We start from the raw sequence: 20,219 nt of genomic DNA, 5'->3' as shown, positions 1-20,219 counted from the left end.
TCTCTTTATTCCATATCTTTTAACGGTTTTTTGGCAATGAGATAAAAAGATATTACAAATAAATCAAATTATGATTAATTGTAGCTACTTATGTAAAAAATTTCGAGATTAAATTGTAAATACAGGTATTAAAGGTGAAGTTGGTTTATTTATAGTTAATTGAAGGTTATGCATATTGTTGTGTACTGAATGTATTGTATGTAACTTGTTTGCAATCAAACTTTGTGTGGTTTCGTGAAGTAATTGGAAACTATTCCTTGAAAAATATTTGTCAGATGAAGAACAATACTCCAACTTAAAAATTACTTCTTGAATATAGTTTATAAATTGTTATTCTTATTGTGTCAAATTAAGATATTATTGTAGTAGTACTAACTAATTTCATGTCTATCTTTGTATTAATTGTTTTTAGAATTTAAAAGTTGGTTGTTCTTAAAATGTCAGTAAATATGTGTATTTTAAATTTTTGACTATTTTACATTTTTCATTTATATGAGATCGGTTTTACCAGTTCAACCAATAATTTATCGATTCAACTAATAAATCAATAAACTAATAACATGATCGGGATCATCGGTTCAGTTTTTACAGTTATTATCCTTACTCGGCAATCCCCACCCGGCCCCACTCAATCACTCATGTGTCACGTTAACGGCGCTTATCACCGGCTGTAGCCGGTTGCCATCGAAAGTGGGTTAAGAATTGACCGCGGTTGAAATAATTGCACGCAGTTTTGACCACTCTAGTTAAGTCTTCCCCCTCCGACAGTGCTGCTGCTCATTCAACCATTTCTCAGCTCACACACACGCACAGAGAGGAAAAATAAATAACACAAAGAAACAATAATTTAGAGAGAGAAAGAGTGTGTGTGTTTGAGAATTTGAGGGTTGCGTTTGTTTGTGTAGATTCTGGACTGTAGAAGAAGGGAAGAGACGAAGCCAAAAGATTTTCGGTTGTTTTTCCTTTTTCTTGTTTCTGTGATGTGATAGAGTTTGTGTGTGTGTGTTTTTTGAGAGATCTGAGAGTGCGAGGAAGAAGTAATGGCATCAACAGAGGAATTGATGAACAGAAAAGTGGAAACCAACAACAACAATGGTGGAATGAACGCAGCAGAGGCTCAAAACGCTTCTTCTTCTTCTTCATCGTCATCAGCTAGAGGTATCTGTCTTTTAGCTTCTCATTTTTTATGGTTTCTCATGAGAAGCATTTGGTTCGTGGAGCGTGATTTGAGTATCTGGTTTTGCTTTGTTTTCACAGACGCGGAAGCTGCGCTTTACAAGGAGCTATGGCACGCGTGTGCAGGTCCCCTTGTGACAGTGCCGAAAGAAGGAGAGCTCGTCTTCTATTTCCCTCAAGGACATATTGAGCAGGTTTAGCACCTTTCTCTCTTGTTTTCAATACTAAATTCTCCATTTCGGAGGTTCTACCTGTTCTTCCTTCTCTAATGGATATTTCTTTCTGTAGGTGGAGGCGTCCACGAATCAAGTTGCGGAGCAGCATATGCCGGTTTACGATCTCCCGTCCAAGATCCTTTGTCGCGTCATCAACGTCATGCTCAAGGTACTCTGAAATTGGATGGACTCATGGACCTTTCATAAATCAACGAGATTCCTGAATTTCTTGTTTTCTTATTTTCCTAATTTTTTTACTGAAATTTTCAGGCGGAGCCGGACACAGATGAGGTGTTTGCTCAGGTGACTTTACTTCCGGAGCCAAATGTAAGTTATCCACTTGTTTTTGGCTTTTGGCTTGGTAGTTGTTGAATAACTTGTTTCTTTTCTCTCTCTCTCTCTCTCTCTCTCTAATTGTTTTCTTTTGGGAAATTGGATCTTAATATTCACAGCAAGATGAGAATGCCGTGGAGAAAGCGCCTCCGCCAGCTCCGCCGCCACGATTTCACGTGCATTCGTTTTGCAAGACTCTAACGGCATCCGACACTAGTACTCATGGTGGATTTTCAGTGTTGAGACGACACGCTGACGAGTGTCTTCCTCCCTTGGTATGGGTTTCACCATTCGTTATCAGTTCATTTATCTGGGTTCATTACAGCTGAATTTGGAGGATTTATCATCGATTCTGTTTGTTTGTGAACAGGACATGTCAAAGCAGCCACCCACCCAGGAACTGGTGGCCAAGGATCTCCATGGAAATGAGTGGCGATTCAGGCATATCTTTCGCGGTAATTACTCATTTTTCTAGCAGTTATATGACATACGTAGGAGAGGCATATCTTTTGTTTGGATAGTGTATCTTTTGTGTTATTTCTTTTGTCTGTCACTGAGGAGGCCTGAAAATTCCAGGTCAACCGCGCAGACACTTACTACAAAGTGGTTGGAGTGTTTTTGTCAGCTCCAAGAGGCTGGTTGCTGGGGATGCATTTATATTTCTGAGGTTTGTTATTTCGTGAGTGGGGTTTCTAAGATGTAACTGCTTTGTTATTCTATTTAGTATGACTAATTTAGTAAGTTCCAGAGGTGAGAATGGGGAACTTCGAGTTGGTGTCAGGCGCGCAATGAGACAGCAGGGTAATGTTCCATCATCAGTTATCTCTAGCCACAGCATGCATCTTGGTGTGCTTGCAACTGCATGGCATGCCATCTTGACTGGGACCATGTTCACTGTTTATTACAAGCCGAGGTTTGTAATTTTCCCCCCCAAAGCTATGTCCATCTCAAGCTTGCAATAATTTATTATTGAATATTATGGGTGTGGATGGCTAGGTGCCTGCATGCACACACGGGTTGGTTTGATTGTTTGTTTCTTGCTGTTTGATTGCCCATTGTGGGATTTACCGTAATTCTTTCAATATTTACTTGCAGGACCAGTCCAGCTGAATTCATTGTACCATATGATCAGTATATGGAGTCTCTTAAAAACAATTATACTATAGGATTGCGGTTCAAAATGAGGTTTGAAGGTGAAGAGGCTCCTGAGCAAAGGTAGGAATGGTTAATGTGTCTTAGTCATATATTGTGATTTTCTTTTTCTTTTATGTCTCTTGTTTGTTTATGAAATTTGGATGTATTGCATTATTATTAATAAATATACAATTTGATGGAAGAAATTCCTGGCCTTGGCATGTTAAATGTGTAGGTTCACTGGTACTATTGTTGGGATTGAAGATGCCGACTCCAAGAGGTGGCCAGAATCCAAATGGAGAAGTCTAAAGGTTGTTCTCTTGTTTTTATGATAGTGGCTGTTTTGACAGGCATGTTTTAGACAAGTTCCTCATGTGTGATGTGTCTTTCAGGTGAGATGGGACGAAACATCTACCATACCTCGTCCTGAGAGAGTTTCCCCTTGGAAAATAGAGCCTGCTCTTGCTCCGCCAGCTCTAAACCCTCTTCCAATGCCCAGGCCTAAAAGGCCTCGTTCGAATGCCATTCCATCATCCCCAGATTCTTCTGTTCTTACTCGTGAAGGTATGTATAGGATAAGTGACATTGGATCTTTGGTGTTTAAGTATTCTTTCTTGCTGGTTATGTGAATTCTGATACATTCTTTTGTGGTTAGACAGCATCATCTAAAGCGAGCGTAGACCCTTTACCACCAAGCGGATTTCCAAGGGTCTTGCAAGGTCAAGAATTCTCGACCTTGCGGGGCAACTTTGCAGAAAGTAATGAGTCGGATACTGCTGAGAAGTCTGTCGTGTGGCCACCAGCAGTAGATGATGAGAAGATTGATGTTGTTTCTACTTCTAGAAGGTATGGGCCAGAGAGCTGGATGTCAATGGGGAGGCATGAGCTGCCATACTCGGATCTTCTTTCAGGCTTTGGAGCCAATGGAGATCCTTCTTCCCGGTCATCCTTGATTGATCAGTCTGATTCTGTTGCTAACCCTGGTAGAAAGCATTTATTAGATCGTGAAGGCAAAACTAATGTGCCAAGTAGCAGTCCATGGTCTGTAATACCTTCTAGTTTATCACTCAACCTCTTGGAGCCTAATGCAAAAGTTTCTGCCCAAGGTGGTGATGCAGCTTACCAAATTCGAGGGAACTTGAGGTATGGTGCATTTGGTGAATACCCTGTGCTTCATGGTCATAAAGTTGAGAATTCACATGGAAACTTGTCAATGCCACCACCACCTCTTGCTCAATATGAGAGTCCTCGTTCCAAGGAACTGCTGCCTAAACCGAAATCAGCGAAAACCTCTGATGTTGCAAGACCCAAAGATGGTGACTGTAAACTATTTGGCATCTCACTTCTCAGTAGCCCACCTGCACCAGAGACTCCTACATCACAAAGAAATGTTGCAAGTGAGACAGTGAGTCACACGTACCCCACACACCAGCATCGTACATTTGAAAATGAACAGAAGTCTGAAAATTCAATGGGCTCTAAAGCAGCAGATGGTCTAGCTGTAGTCGATGAGCTGCATCTGAGAGATGTTCAACTCAAACCACACAGTGGTTCTGCTAGGAGTTGCACTAAAGTAAGATTCTTTAGTGTTCGATGGACTTTAAAGAAAATAACAGGTTGGACTTTTTCTAGTAAAATTAATCTATTGTTTTTTATTTTAGGTTCACAAGAAGGGGATTGCCCTTGGTAGGTCAGTGGATCTTACGAAATTCAGTGGCTATGGTGAATTAATTGCTGAATTGGATCAGTTGTTTGAATTTGGGGGTGAACTGATTTCTGCCAAAAAGGACTGGCTTACTGTATACACTGACAATGAGGGCGACATGATGCTTGTTGGTGATGATCCATGGCAGTAAGGATCACTATTAATTACACATCTTAGTATTAAATCGTATATTTTCTTAAGAAAGGGGAGATCATTTGCTTTCATTCTGTTTAATTCAGGGAGTTTTGTGCAATGGTACGTAAAATTTACATCTATCCCAGAGAGGAGATCCAGAAAATGAGCCCTGGTACTTTAAGTTCAAAAAACGAAGAGAACCAGTTGGCTAGTGAAGGTGTTGATGCACAAGAAATCAGATGCCAGCCGCATCACCCAACTTCAACGCCTGATCATTCTTAGATTTGTTTCCTGTAGCTTCCAGGTAACCCTGTTCTCACCTACTCCTATAAGCACCAAAGTCAATGATGTTTTCCATCCCCAGATATTTGTCCAATTCATGTTGTTGCATTGCGTGAACTTTGAACCTTAGTTTCCTGGAAGAATCTTCCGGTCTAACTTAACTTTGTCTTGATCCAGATTCCGGACTGGAGTGGATATATAGTATGGGACGACTGTTAGAAGCCATCCAGTTGGAGAATATGACCATATGAAGAAATTTCCAATTCTGAACTTGACTGCTTCTGAAGTACACGCATGTATTTGGAATCAGAATATGGATGGCATGAATGGGTATCCATCCAATTTTGGACCATGTCGTGGAATGAGTAGTATTAGTATATATGCATTTCTAGTAATAGGCTTAGTATAGTGTTAATGCATGATGTCTTGATCAAGGTGATATGGTGGGTTATGTTGGCCTTGCATTTTTCAACAATCCTGCCGTGTACATAGTTATTCTACCATATCCTTAGAACCCCAACCCATTAATTAATGTAACTATGTTTCATATACAAGGGCGGTTTATCTGATTGTTAAATTTGATTGTTCTCTTTATTTTAGTGATAACTTGTGCCAGTATATGAGAACTCATCGGAGATCATTATCATTGTGGATATCAATTTGGATTTTGCAACATGTATAATATAATTATAATTCTGTGCCTTTCCACATTTGTGCCTTGGTGTTTGGTGGGTGAGGTAGCATTACGGTCATAGGGTTTCCGCGTGAACGGTGAAGATTAAAATTCTAGTCATATCCTGATAGAAGAAAGTGGACACTTTGGTCCGAAAATCTTGATGGGGGATTTGAAAATTATTTAGTAGTGTAATGTGTCGTGGGTATTTGTTGATGTGGCATTACTACTTGCAATGTGGTCCTCTCTAGTTTCTAGTTTCTACCAATGTTACGTGATAAAGCTTCCTTCCTAGAAAGCACCAAGGTCGAAGGTCCAATTATAGTTTTTCATTTAAATAAAAACACAACTTTTCAACCAGAAACACAAACGCTATTGTAGCACGTTGTGGACCTCATCATCTTCCATGTTCTGTCCTTTATGTCTATCAAGCTTTGGCCCTAAGGGTTGGTCATTTATTTTGATTACTAAAAGTAGGCTCCGGTGGGGACTCTGGCTGGCTAAACCCTTAAATCTTTCCTGCATTTGCATGCTAAAAGCGTTATACATAGGGACCATGAATTGAAATTAAGTTTAATTCAAGTTCAACATGTGCATGTACATGTACTCGGTGCTAAACAGTGTGCTCGTGCTGTTTATCCGGTAAAATCCATGTAAAATTTCTCCCACTTTGACCAAAAGAGAACTAAATAATAGAAACTTATGAGTTTCTAGCAATATCACACACTAAATGATGTTATGGAAGCCGGATGCTTCAGATGCTTCAATGAGTGCTGCTTTGATTTGATCTGGGTGGAGATCCTGACCTTCATTGCATTGCTGAAAAAGGTAGGAAAGTTAACCCTTTCACCCAAAAAACATGAAATAAACAAGAAACTTAATGAATGCACGTACTAGAGAAGCATAAATCATAGTAGCATTAATATAACTCTTGTGATGCATGGAATATAAACTGCCACTTATAACATCATCTATGCTAGATATAAAAAAAATTAGCCTCTAAAATTAACCACCTGAATAAAATATACTTTGAAATACAAAATACATATTGACAATGAGCTAAACTACACATGTATTAATACACAAATACATGATACTTAATTTTGGTAGCTGGTTTGGGTGTGCAAATAGCATTTTTGTGATAACATATATATCTATTAAAAATCAGTCATCAATATAGAATACACATTGAAATAAGAAATACATATTAAAAATGAAATAAACTACTTAACTATATGCCATGAGTTATAGCTCAAATGGTATAGTCTCCCCATACTCATTTAAGAGACCACGGGTAACTAAATACATGGTGGCTGATTTTAGGGTACAAATAGCATTTTTATTGTATTGTATAAGGTACAATAATAATATGAACTTATACCAAGAGTTTGAAGTGGTAAGTATTGGGAATATATCAAGTAATAATTTCGTGGGTATGGAACAAAAGATATAGATTTAAAAGAGTGCATGTTAGCACGCATATATACCTCAGCTCGAAAAATGTCCATAGCAAAGCCATTAAAGAAACTGATAACAGCCTGCTGGATATCTAACCCAAGGTTGTCCAAAGTGGTGAGTGTTGAGAGCAACAGACCAGGTTTCTGATCACAAAACATATGGATATTTACTCCTCTTCCTTCACGCAACCCAACCTCAACCTTTACATAGTGAACACAACTAATTAATAAAAACAGAAATCACAAATAATTGCGTGCCTGCATTGCATTGTGTTAATGATAGTCTATATGCATATACAAACTCTTAACTAATATACTTATCCGAATTTAAAATCATCTCCTATAATAACAACACTACTTATCTTTAGAGAATTTCTTTCATTTTCCCTCTTTAGTAATAAACCTGATCTTGAATTAGAAGGAATTTTAGGTCCACTATCTAATATTGTATGAACACTTCAACAACAATATAAATAACAAATCATATTTGAAATTTTTTTGGTGAAGAGTGATGTTTGGTGAAGGTTAAAAAACGGAGTGTGCAAGCAGAAGTGCAAAATTTACACCATTGACAATGAAGGAATATTAAATCTTTTACTAAAAACAACATAATGTAACAAAATTATAAAATCTGATAATCACTCTATCTTAACCAAATTTTTAGTAAGATAAAAAGTAGTAATTAGTGATGTTACTTCACCTTAGCAAAATTTCTTTTAAAGAAATCCTAAATGGTAATCACTCAACTCAAATCAAATCTCTGATATAAAAATACAAAGTAGTAATTTGTGATACTCCACTCAAAATACCAAATCAAATGATGTAAACACTTAATTTAAAATACAAAAAGAATACTAAAATTAAAAAACCAGTCTTCTCTAACTAAAAGAATGACTAATAACTTAATACACAAAATAAATATAAAGACACAACATATAAAAAAAACCTTACAATTTTCTTTCCAAAATTACTACATTTTAACTTCCATTGCATCATCATAAAACTAAGTTAACCAAACCACTTATTTATATTGTTTTTGTGGAGGCAACAAGACACCACTAACTATGAGACTCTTGGTCTTGTATACAAGTTGGATAATATAAATTGTATATATATCGTTGACCATGAGTAATAGTCAAACCTTTTATGCATATCACAGTATGACATGTGTAACTAGACATTAATAACTTGATTTTATGATTATTCTAAAATTTTCTTTAACAATTTAAATTGATTTTGACTTCCTCACAGTGAAGAATGAAGAATATAGTTAATTTTTGAAAAAAAGTGTACATTACACATGATGTCTTTAATTTTGTATTTTTTTAAGTGTAAAGAGTATATAATCTTCACTCTTCACCTAACTTTCCTCTTCATCTTAGAATTGCTCATCTTAATTACATCTAAATTTAGCAACATAAAATACATGAAAAGTTGTCCAATTCACTCTTTTCCTAAACAAATGTCTGTAGTAAGTCTCATATCAAGAAAAAGAATCATCTGAACATATAACTTCCAGATAGACATGGTATTGCTCATTGTTAAAATAAAGTTAAGTTAATAAGAAAGAACAAGAACAATAATAGTTAATATTACCCTGGCAGGCTGGTCATTGGGAGTTGGCAATGAAGAAGTGGGGCAAGAAGCAGTTTCCTTCATCATCATGCGGCTGGGAAGAGAAGCAGCTGCTGGCGGTAGAGTAGCAGTATTATTATTAGTTGGTGTCAAAGGATGATGCAAGCTTGAAGCAGGTGCCGTAGGAGGCATTGATTGCAATTCGTTATGAAGGTCATTAATCTTTTGCAGAAGTTCTTTCATATATTCAATTGCATCCCCAAGTATTGAAGCCCTGTCCATCTTTCATAACCACATATATAATAACCATGCATGCTATATATACATGTTAGCTTAATAAAAAATGCGTTTTTGAATGCTTTAAGCTAAGACCTTAAGTTCATGCAGTTCACATTATTTGAGTGAAAGAAGAAGAATGAACAAAACAGTGGCTATTAAGAACACGTTGCTTACTTTGCTGATATTAGGAACAACGGATCTGAGCATGTAGAGTCTGTCATTGAGCTTCTTCCTTCTGCGGCGTTCAGCCATCAAGTTCTTAGCAGGCATCCCTGTCTTCTTCTTGTTATTATTCCCTTTCTGCAAATTGAGATTATTGTTACTGTTTCTGTTGTTGTTTTCACCAATAATATTCTTGTTTTTACTACTACTCTCTGATTCCATCTTCATCATGTTGTTGTTGTTGTCAATACTATCCTCAACCATGTCATGATCAGAATAATCATCATAGCTGTTTAACAAACTTCCATCTCCAGTATCTTCCATCTCCAGCTTCCTTTTCTCTTCTTCATTATTATTCCCTTGTTGTTCCTCCTCATCAAGTTTGCCCTTTCCTCTTTCATCTGTGACGTTGATTTTCCTGTGTTGTGCTGCTCTCTTCTGAAAGAGTGTTGGTTGTGCACCTGATGATGGAGGTAAAGATTCAAGAGGTCTCATGAGTATGTTGGAGTACTTGTTGTTCATCATCCATGATGATGAACTACTACCAGTATTATTCTCAATGTTATTGTGAAAACCCTCAAAGAGGCCAAACTTATTATTGGGCGGTTTATCTTCTTCTTCATGTTCTTGTGGGATTACACAGCTCATGGTTGCTGATAAGCTATTATTATTGGGGTCTGATGATGAGTTGTTCAAACTTGTTGGAAATCCTAAACCCCCCAAGAGAGTAGCATCTACGTTTGATGAAGAGGTAGCGAAAGCTTGAGGTTCAAGAAACCCCATCACCTGTTGGCAACTATTATTATTTCCACCATTTTGATCATACAAAGGGTTATTGGTGGTGCTGCTAGGGATCATCATGCCACTTAGAAGAGAAGAAAATATGGGTTTTGGAGTGGCCTGATGAGGGTAGTGTTGAAGGTTGGTGATGAAGGACATGGATGAAGGGAAAGAAGAGGGATGGAAGAAAGGGTTGCTGTTGTTGTTATCTTGGTGAAAGAAGTTCATGTCCCTTGTATCTGAATCTGAATCCGGAGGTTGATTTTGGATAGTAGTAACAGTGTTGTTGATGTTGTTGTTTGGCATGTACCAATCTTCATTGACTACCTGAGGAGGAGGCATGATAGGAATAGGGACAAGTTCATAGGTGTTGTTGGCATCAGAGAGCTCTCTTTCTTCCATGAGACAAGTGCTGTTTGTGCTGGACATGCTTGTTGCTTCTTGTTGTAGTAACGCAAGTTGGGGGGAAAAAAACAAAGTAGACAAGTTAAAGGTGTAAAGGGATTTGCTTTTACTGAAGGTGTCTCAAGGCCTTGGCTTCTTTTCCGGGGAAACAACGCAAAACCAGCTTCAACAACCACCCAATACCGCGTAACGTATTGTAACGCTATATCGTCACTTCCTTACCGCCAACCAGCATGTTCCGTTCTTGGACTTGGAGATATATATCACTAATTAATTATTCAATGAATAACACCACAGGGTTTAAACATGCTACTTATTGCTTGCATCACTCCCACTTCTGTACTTATATATCTGTAAATACCAGTGTGCAAGTCAGTACAGATTAATGTTCCTTCGGTTATAATTTAATGGGTTATGCTACAAAGGACACCAAAATTAATCACCAAAATTAACTTTTCGTATAAAATACATTTTTACACATTGAAAATAAATTAAACTACCCATATATTTATATATAAATATATTGGTGGCTAAGTTTAATATACAAATAATATTTTCCTAATTGAATATATATCAATTAAAAATAGAATTTAATTTTAAAACACTAATAATGTAGAGTGTTTTATAATAGTGTAATCATATTATTTTTTTAATAATCATTAACGTAATTAATATAAAAATTAATTATTTTGATTGATGTAAAGTTACATAATTAGATACATATATAAAAATATTTTATATTGATAATGTGTTAAAATTAAATTCTTAAAAATAAATAAATAATTTATTATATCAAAAGAATATAAACCGGTAAAGTGCTGAGGAGGGCGGGGAACACTTGCTTATTAAGGTAAACGTTTTTCTTTTCTTTATATTTTTCTCTTTTTCATATATTATATCAATAGATACTAATATATCTATTAAAATTTTTATTTATTAAATATGTGTAAGAATAATAAAATTAAGATTAGTTAAAATGATCAATAATTTACAGTTTAATTAAAAAATCTCAAAAAGAATTTTTTTATAAGAGAAAAGGACAAATAGGTCCCTGACCTTTTGTCCCGCAGACATTTTTGTCCCTGACCATTGAAAAATACTTTTAAGTCCCTGACCTTCACAAAATTTGGACGGATCAGTCCCTCCGTCCAAATGCCTCCGTCAGGGACTGATCTGTCCAAATGCCTCCGTGAGGGACTGATCCGTCCAAGTTTTGTGAAAGTTAGGGACTTAAAAGTATTTTTCAATGGTCAGGGACGAAAATGTCCACAGAGTAAAAGGTCAGGGATCTATTTGTCCTTTTCTCTTTTTATAATTATATATAATGATAAATATTTTAAAAAAATTATATACTATGTGTATAAGTGTATTAGATACAGATGTATATTAGTTTGATATTCAGCCACTACATATGCTATGTATATATTAATATGAATTTAATTTTAATATATTAATAATATAAAATTATATATATCTAATTACATAATGCATATCAGTAAAAATAATTAATTTTTATATTAATTATATGAATCATCTTTTAAAATTAAACTCTATTAATATAAGAGAAGTTTAGTTTTTCTCTGATGAGGACTTAAACATACAGTGCTGTGTTTTGTCATGGGATTGCATTAAAAGAAGTAGTACCTTATTAGGGTTTTGAAAGTCAAGTCTGATATGAGAGAGAGGAAGATGGTAGAAAAACAAGAAAAAGAGGGCATGGTTAAATAAAGTGAGAAATTATGAGAATCAATAAAAATGATGGATATGGATATAGCAGTTTGAATAATCTCGAGCATCTCGTGAATCCCCTTTCTTTGTCAACAACAGTTACTGCCCAATCTTGAAACCAATTTTACACCTCTCTCCCCACCGCACCACAACGCTCATCTGTTTTCCCTACTTCTCCAACTTATATATTTTATTTATTTATTTTCAAAATATTTATTAAAATTACATACGGTTATAATTTTAAATTTCTAACTCATGAATTATTTACTAATGAGTACTGATAAAAGCTAGCTTCAAATTACACTATAATTTTTTATATATAAAAATATACTGATCGATCTAATAAGTATCTTTACCAAAAACCATTCAAAATCATAGCCGAATTTCCAAAACCGTTGAGGCCCGCTGCATGTATATGAATTCTGTAAAAATGTTTTGAAATCATCATAAGATATATGCCCAATATGCTTGGAAAAACAAAGGGGGACAAGATCTTAATTAAGTTGCATGCAGCTGTGCTGTGAGTATATATTATATATGGTGTATTAATGTTTGTCCACTAAGCTCGTGAGCATGTTGCAGAACGTACGTTTAATTTGCCTGTGTCTGATGGTGTGGGGCATATGCCGTATACCAATACCAAGTTATTTAAATCAACATCATTTCATCAATGTGCTGAAAGTGATGCATCTCATCATCCCGCGAAATCAATGACAGCAGTAGTAGGTTTTTCTAGTTTAACTATAACTAAAGTTACTTAACATTTTTAAAAATAAAAAAATTTAATGACTTACGGTTATACGGCTATTTTAAGGAGTAGATTTTTGCGGTGAAAAACGCCACCATCAAGGAAACTTTGGCTGTTTACACCCCCAATACATATTATAATTTTCAAAATATTTCTCATTATTATTTTTCTTTTCATGATATTGAAATAACTTATTTATAATTTTTTTTGGTGGGCAACTTATTTCTAATTTCGTTCACTATGAAATAATAATTTTAGAGAATAACACTTCTTTTTTTTTTGTGTGTGAAAAATAAATAGCATTTAAAGTACTAGTTTTTAAAAATAAGGCCCACAACTTTTTTCTTGGTCTTTGAATAAGGCCCACCTTAAAGTACTGGTTTGGGTAACCCAGTTTATTTTTGGACCATACTTTACCCACTTTTAAGTTTTGCTACAATTTAAGGGGCGGTTCAGAGCGGCGATCCTTGAGAAAAGCCCAATATTTAGGTACATGAAAGCCCATTGCTTTCATTTGAATGCTTACTTCCCTTGACATTGATTTGCGGATTGAGGCAAAAATCTAATGCCTAATCTAGTTATGAACGAATTTGAGTAATTTCATTATGCACGAAACAATAGATTATCTTTCTTGCAAGAAACATTTATTGAACTCAATTTCGTTCCTTTTCCGCTTTGTCCATAGAAAACAAATAGAGAAGAAAAGAAATAAGAAAAATATAGATAAAAAATAAAAATATTAAATAATGTAAATAATAGATATATTGAATATTTATTTCATTAAGTGTACAAATAATTATTTTAATATTAAGATTTAGATAAATAATTTAAAAATATAATATATTTTTATTTGATTAATAATTATTCATATTATTTAAAAAAGTCATTGTTTATCTCCCAAAAAAATAACATTTTTGAACAATAATTACGCTTTACCCATGAATGGCTAAGAAGGGGATAAAATGAGTTGCCAATTGCAAACTGGTCATCAGAATTCACATCCCAACAAAAAGAGCCTCATGCATTTCGTTTCTTGCGTGTCACATTCCAAAGCACTAGAGTGAACCAATAAAAGGCGAACACGTGTTATCGAAGTATGGGGAGAGTTTGATATAATAAGAGAGGGTGCAGGGAAGGGTAGGTAGAGGTGAGGGGCGCAAACGACATATATAAGGCTGTCGTAGTTCTATTGTTGTCGACGACCGCATTTTATCTGTTACCTTTTTCCTCCCTCCTCGCCCCACCATACAAACCGAACTTAAACCCAAACCCTCTCTTTATCTTTCTATCTGAATTTATTTTACAATCCTTTAATTTTTTCCATTTATATTTCTCAATCTTTTCTGGGTCGAAGTTGAATTTGTGTGGCGAGGGCTTCTGGTGAGTTCATTGCGCTTTTTGCGTTTGTTGTTCGGTGTGGTAGTTCAATAGCTGCTTCGATTAGGTTTTGCAGCTAAGGTTGTGTTGAGTACATGGGTTGTTGCATTTTCCCTTCCGTTTGCTTGTGTGGGTTTTACTATGTATGTTTCTGGTTTTGCGCACCAGGTGTTTGTTTAAATGCTTTAATGTGCCTTTGTTGTTGGGCTGACCCCTCTGTCTCTCTCTCTGTCTCTGTCTCTGTCTCTGTCTCTCTCTCTCTCTCTCTCTCTCTCTCTCTCTCTCTCTCTCTCTCTCTCATATGCCTTTAGCTCTATTATTTTATGAAGTTTGTCACTGTCAAGTTTCCAAAGCTTCAAGTTCCTTGTTATTTGTTATAATTATTATTGGTTTCGTTTTGGTTCAATGGTGTTGATTTGTTAGTCCACGTTCGATACTCTGTTGGAACCTCCGTGGGCATCATGTCAAGTTCGGTTTCCTTGCTGGAGTGGTGGCTGTACTTTGTTTTTTTGATGGATTGAATGATTTACTTTAGCTTAAATTGGGAAGTTGTCGAGCAGAATGGAAAATGTTTTTGTTTTCAGCTTTCTCCATAGCTGTAATGTCTTCTTTTGGAATTGTACAATGATTGTGTAATGCGTCTCTTTAATCTCCTGGGTGATATACATTGGAAGTTTTTCTTTGCTTGTGGGAGTGAGGGCTCACTAGTGAAAATGACGGAGCCCATGTACACCTTTTTCATACCCCATTTAGTGAGAAAAGGCTTGGTTGTAGTTGTTTCTTGTAATCTTGTACTTATGGTTTGCAGTTCCATTTTATAATTTTGGCTGGTTGATGTGTCCAAAGATGTGGCTTTTTTTTTTTTTGGGGGGGGGGGGGGGGGGGCTGCATTCTGTTTTTTCAAGTGTGTTACCCATTGGCTAATATTATGGTTAATTGAAAAATGCAGCCAGCAGTTCAGAAATCATGCCGACGGTTTTGGCTCAGTCAATTAATTTACCTGGCCTAGTGGCTAGGCAAAGGCATAGTCAACTGAGGGGATTAGGAAAATTTAAAAGATCAGTGGTAATGATGTCTGCCTTACAAGTGCCTGGATCAAGGCTGATAGGTTTCTCAGGATTACGTACTCTTAATCCTTTGGATACTAAGTCGAGACATGTTCAAGATTTGCATTCAAAGGTGTTAACTGCTTCTTCTTCAAGGAGAGCAAGGGCTAGCAGATGCATACCTAAAGCCATGTTTGAGCGTTTCACGGAGAAAGCAATCAAAGTAATCATGCTGGCCCAGGAGGAGGCAAGACGACTTGGTCACAATTTTGTTGGAACAGAACAGATTCTATTGGGGCTAATTGGTGAAGGTACTGGAATTGCTGCTAAGGTTCTAAAGTCTATGGGGATTAACCTTAAAGATGCACGTGTAGAAGTTGAAAAGATAATTGGAAGGGGTAGTGGATTTGTTGCTGTTGAGATTCCATTCACTCCCCGTGCAAAACGTGTTCTGGAACTCTCACTGGATGAAGCTCGTCAACTTGGTAAGTACTTTCTACCTTTATTTGCTATTTCATATATCTAATTAAGTAGTTGCAAAGAAGATGTCCATTACAGAGAAATTGCTTCCCGTCACCCATTTGTCTATTACTTAGCAGTTTTTTTTTTTGGTTGTTGTTATTGACTTAATGTAGCCTGAAATGTGGTAGGAATGATTTGGTTAAATTGGGTCAAGATCATATTATTTTTCCCCAAATTTTTGTAATTGTTATTTATTTTTTATTTGAAGAGTCAGTTAAGGTTTGATGAGTTTTGAATTGGATGAACAAAGTAAAGGAGCAGAGGATTGGATGAATTACCCTGATTAAAATTGACTAACTTGCAGGTCACAATTATATTGGATCTGAACACTTGCTTCTTGGTCTCCTTCGTGAGGGTGAAGGTGTAGCAGCACGTGTTCTTGAAAACCTGGGTGCTGATCCAGCTAATATTCGCACTCAGGCTAGTATTATGGCTTTGTTTACTTCCTTTCTGCATATTTCCGATATATATGCATATTTTTATCTTAACTTCCTTTTCTTAATCTTATAATCTCTATGGGTTGGATGCAGGTTATCCGTATGGTTGGTGAGAGTGCTGACAGTGTTGGTGCTACTGTAGGCTCAGGTAGTAGCAGCAATAAGATGCCGACTTTGGAGGAGTATGGCACAAATTTGACCAAGTTAGCAGAGGAGGTAATTGGCTTTTCCTAGTCTTCTTCAATGAAGATTGTAGATTAGGTATCATTCTGTATTTATTTGTCTTCTTCCTTCCAACCTCAGGGAAAATTGGATCCTGTTGTCGGAAGGCAGCAACAAATTGAACGTGTCACTCAAATTTTAGGTCGTCGTACCAAAAACAACCCTTGCCTTATTGGAGAACCTGGTGTTGGGAAGACAGCTATTGCTGAAGGTCTTGCCCAACGTATTGCAAATGGGGATGTTCCTGAAACCATAGAGGGAAAGAAGGTAAGCAGGATTATTCTCTCTGTAGAATGTAAATGGTGATCCGTTTTATAATTGATCATATGTTATACTCTCACTTGTGCTAGTTACCCATATATGCCTTTTCATTTCTACGCTATTGAGCAGCCCTCTGTTCTGCATGATTTAGGTTATAACCCTTGATATGGGACTGCTTGTAGCTGGAACTAAATATCGTGGAGAATTTGAAGAGAGGCTTAAGAAACTAATGGAGGAAATCAAACAGAGTGATGAGATAATACTATTTATTGATGAAGTTCACACTCTGATTGGAGCAGGAGCAGCTGAAGGGGCGATTGATGCTGCAAACATATTAAAACCAGCTCTTGCTAGAGGGGAATTGCAGGTAGTCATTTTCCTTAACAAGTTGAAAAAGGAGGCTACTTGGTTGTCTGAACTTGACAATAATTTGTTTTTGCATCCTTTTGAACTAAATTATAAAAATACAACATGGGTACAAGAGTTGCTCTTTTATGTTCTGGTTATTCTCTGTTTTGATACAATTAAAGAAATGACACTTAACTATGTATTTGGCTTAAAATTTATGTAGTGTATAGGAGCTACGACACTGGATGAATACAGGAAGCACATTGAAAAGGATCCAGCTTTGGAAAGACGATTCCAGCCAGTTAAAGTGCCAGAGCCAACTGTGGATGAAACCATACAAATACTGAGAGGACTTAGAGAGCGCTATGAAATTCACCACAAGCTCCGCTATACTGATGAAGCCCTTGTAGCTGCTGCCCAGTTGTCACACCAATATATCAGGTTTGTCATAATTATTCTACACCTTCTCTGTGGAGTTTTGTCTTTTAATATAGTGCTGGATCAGACCTTTTTTTTCATGTTTAAATTTCAACCATTCTACTAAACTTGATGTAGAATCATTTAATCGTCTGAAATTGAGCATAAATTCTCCTCTTTGAATTGTATTACTTCTATCTGTATTTATTTGGAAAGTCTAATATAGCTGTTTGATATCAGTAGATTAATCAAAATGCTGGTTACACTCACCCACACCCAAACCTATACTGCTTTTTGGGATATCATAAGTGTTTTCTAGCTTATAATGAATGCTGTCTCCTGCAGTGATCGATTTTTGCCTGATAAAGCAATAGATTTGCTTGATGAAGCTGGTTCTCGAGTCCGTCTTCAACATGCACAGGTAAATTGTTTGTCTTAACTAGAATTGCTATTTTAGTCCACTGTTATGCTAATTGGGCTTATGTACTTACAGTTACCTGAAGAAGCAAAGGAACTTGACAAGGAGGTCAGGCAGATTGTGAAGGAGAAAGAAGAAGCTGTACGCAACCAAGACTTTGAGAAGGTACTGCTTTACTTACTATCTCACTCATAAAGTTGTACAATAGAGATGGAGGGCATTTTTCTTTTATTTGTCTCTGTTTCTAGTTTTGTTTAGTTTAACAGAAAGTATGTTGGTTTTTTCACCTCAATTAATTGAATAATGAAGCATGCATTTCTTTATAGGCTGGAGAGCTACGAGATAGAGAAATGGATCTCAAGGCACAGATCTCAGCTCTTGTTGAGAAAGGCAAGGAGATGAGCAAGGCAGAGAGTGAGGCAGGAGATGCAGGTCCAGTTGTGACTGAAGTTGACATACAACACATTGTCTCCTCTTGGACAGGTATTCCTGTCGAGAAAGTATCAACAGATGAATCCGATCGTCTTCTCAAGATGGAAGAGACATTACACAAGCGAGTCATTGGTCAGGATGAAGCAGTAAAAGCCATTAGTCGTGCTATCCGTCGAGCACGGGTTGGATTGAAGAACCCTAATCGTCCAATTGCCAGCTTCATCTTTTCTGGGCCAACTGGTGTGGGAAAGTCTGAGTTGGCGAAAGCACTGGCTGCATACTACTTTGGTTCTGAAGAAGCCATGATTCGGCTTGATATGAGTGAATTTATGGAAAGACACACGGTGTCAAAACTCATTGGTTCCCCTCCTGGATATGTTGGTTATACTGAGGGTGGTCAACTAACCGAGGCAGTTCGGCGTCGTCCCTACACAGTTGTACTTTTCGATGAGATTGAGAAAGCCCATCCTGATGTGTTCAATATGATGCTTCAGATCCTGGAAGATGGAAGGCTAACAGACAGTAAGGGAAGAACTGTGGACTTCAAGAACACACTTCTTATAATGACATCAAATGTTGGAAGTAGTGTGATTGAGAAGGGAGGCCGCAAAATAGGATTTGATCTCGAATACGATGAGAAGGACAGCAGCTATAACCGAATCAAGAGCTTGGTGACCGAGGAGCTGAAGCAATACTTTAGACCAGAATTTTTGAACAGGCTGGATGAAATGATCGTTTTCAGGCAACTCACGAAACTTGAGGTGAAGGAGATAGCTGACATAATGCTGAAGGAGGTGTTTGAGAGGCTGAAAGCTAAAGATATTGATCTTTCGGTGACAGAGAGGTTCAGAGAGAGAGTGGTTGAGGAGGGCTATAATCCTAGTTATGGGGCTAGGCCTCTAAGAAGAGCGATAATGCGACTTTTGGAGGACAGCATGGCAGAGAAGATGCTTGCTAGAGAGATCAAAGAGGGAGACTGTGTTATTGTGGATGCTGATTCTGATGGCAATGTGATCGTGCTCAATGGTAGCAGTGGTGCCCCGGATTCACTACCCGAGCCTCTTCCTGTGTAACGTTAATGCCTTTGTCTAAGATGTTTTGTGTTTGTTTCATTTTGAACATAGTCAGTCTTAGTTTTGTTTAGTTGTCAACAATGAACCTACAGCTGTTCATTTCAACACTGGTAGTCCGATGGCGTGTTTTGCCCATCACCAAGAAAGAAAATAGAACAGGGACCAATACCATGACAATGAGAACTTGAGCCGTACCTCGGATATTGTGCATCAATGTACAATTTTAGTGGAAGCGGGATGTCTTTACTCTTCCAATCATAAGCACGATATTCACTTATTCATGATTACGGTGAACTACAAAATACAAATTACTGGGTTTTTTTTCTTAATTATTTCAAGTTAGTAGCCCAAGAATTAAAAGAATAGTTACATTGTTAAACTATAATTATGATATTTAATTTAATTAGGGTAAGTCATATATAGTAAAATAAAATTAAAAAACTAATCGAAACTCGATAAATAACACTTGACGAAAAAACAGATTAAGAAGATCATGTTTATTATAACTGAAGTGTATCAGTATTCAGTAATAGTGCTTCCAAAAAAAGAAAAGAAAGAAAAGTTATAAAAAAAAAAAAGTGCATTATAATTCAGAAGTCATTGCCCAGTTTGACCGATCACCATCACATGCCATCTCTAATTGTATGATAACTGATTACCGAGAGATCTCCAAGCAGTATGCTCTTTGGGTATTCGAACCTTTTTCAAAGTAAACTGCACGCTCTCAATTTGAAAGTGATATTCCCCTCTCCCATAAACAGTAACTGATTCTGAATAATCTGCTTGTATTTATCAGTAAATTATGTATCAATAGTGAAATATTTTAGTTACAGTATCTTATTAGTAAATTTGATGATTATTTTATCTATCACTATCATA

The 20,219-nt window shown here is 36.6% G+C and overlaps 3 protein-coding genes across 3 annotated transcripts; 2 read left to right on the top strand and 1 right to left on the bottom strand.

Annotated features, from left to right (window-relative positions):
* Window positions 1-674: 674 nt before the first annotated feature.
* On the top strand, window positions 675-5,682 carry LOC112732909 (auxin response factor 2B). Its single transcript, XM_025781729.3, has 15 exons — window positions 675-1,158; window positions 1,258-1,370; window positions 1,465-1,560; window positions 1,662-1,718; window positions 1,844-1,999; window positions 2,095-2,179; window positions 2,301-2,391; window positions 2,473-2,637; window positions 2,820-2,939; window positions 3,094-3,169; window positions 3,251-3,422; window positions 3,518-4,431; window positions 4,520-4,710; window positions 4,803-5,002; window positions 5,158-5,682. The coding sequence occupies exons 1-14, from the start codon at window positions 1,041-1,043 to the stop codon at window positions 4,978-4,980; spliced, it is 2,532 nt and encodes an 843-aa protein (XP_025637514.1). The 5' UTR covers window positions 675-1,040; the 3' UTR covers window positions 4,981-5,002; window positions 5,158-5,682.
* A 473-nt stretch (window positions 5,683-6,155) lies between these two features.
* LOC112732910 (uncharacterized) lies at window positions 6,156-10,629 on the bottom strand. Its single transcript, XM_025781730.3, has 4 exons — window positions 9,139-10,629; window positions 8,707-8,967; window positions 7,141-7,311; window positions 6,156-6,472 (listed from the first exon to the last, which is right to left on the bottom strand). Exons 1-4 carry the CDS (start codon window positions 10,333-10,335, stop codon window positions 6,380-6,382), a joined length of 1,722 nt encoding a protein of 573 aa, XP_025637515.1. The 5' UTR covers window positions 10,336-10,629; the 3' UTR covers window positions 6,156-6,379.
* Window positions 10,630-13,826: 3,197 nt separating this feature from the next.
* On the top strand, window positions 13,827-19,621 carry LOC112732908 (chaperone protein ClpC, chloroplastic). The gene is made up of 10 exons (XM_025781728.3): window positions 13,827-14,167; window positions 15,114-15,695; window positions 16,037-16,152; window positions 16,263-16,385; window positions 16,473-16,658; window positions 16,804-17,019; window positions 17,224-17,441; window positions 17,763-17,838; window positions 17,911-18,000; window positions 18,162-19,621. The coding sequence occupies exons 2-10, from the start codon at window positions 15,131-15,133 to the stop codon at window positions 19,338-19,340; spliced, it is 2,769 nt and encodes a 922-aa protein (XP_025637513.1). The 5' UTR covers window positions 13,827-14,167; window positions 15,114-15,130; the 3' UTR covers window positions 19,341-19,621.
* The last annotated feature ends 598 nt before the right edge of the window (window positions 19,622-20,219 follow it).

The sequence above is a fragment of the Arachis hypogaea genome, chromosome 13, assembly GCF_003086295.3.
Source record: "Arachis hypogaea cultivar Tifrunner chromosome 13, arahy.Tifrunner.gnm2.J5K5, whole genome shotgun sequence".
In the NCBI taxonomy this organism is placed as follows: domain Eukaryota; kingdom Viridiplantae; phylum Streptophyta; class Magnoliopsida; order Fabales; family Fabaceae; genus Arachis; species Arachis hypogaea.
The sequence above is the reverse complement of the archived record's forward strand: the minus strand, read 5'-3'. Positions and strand labels throughout refer to the sequence as shown.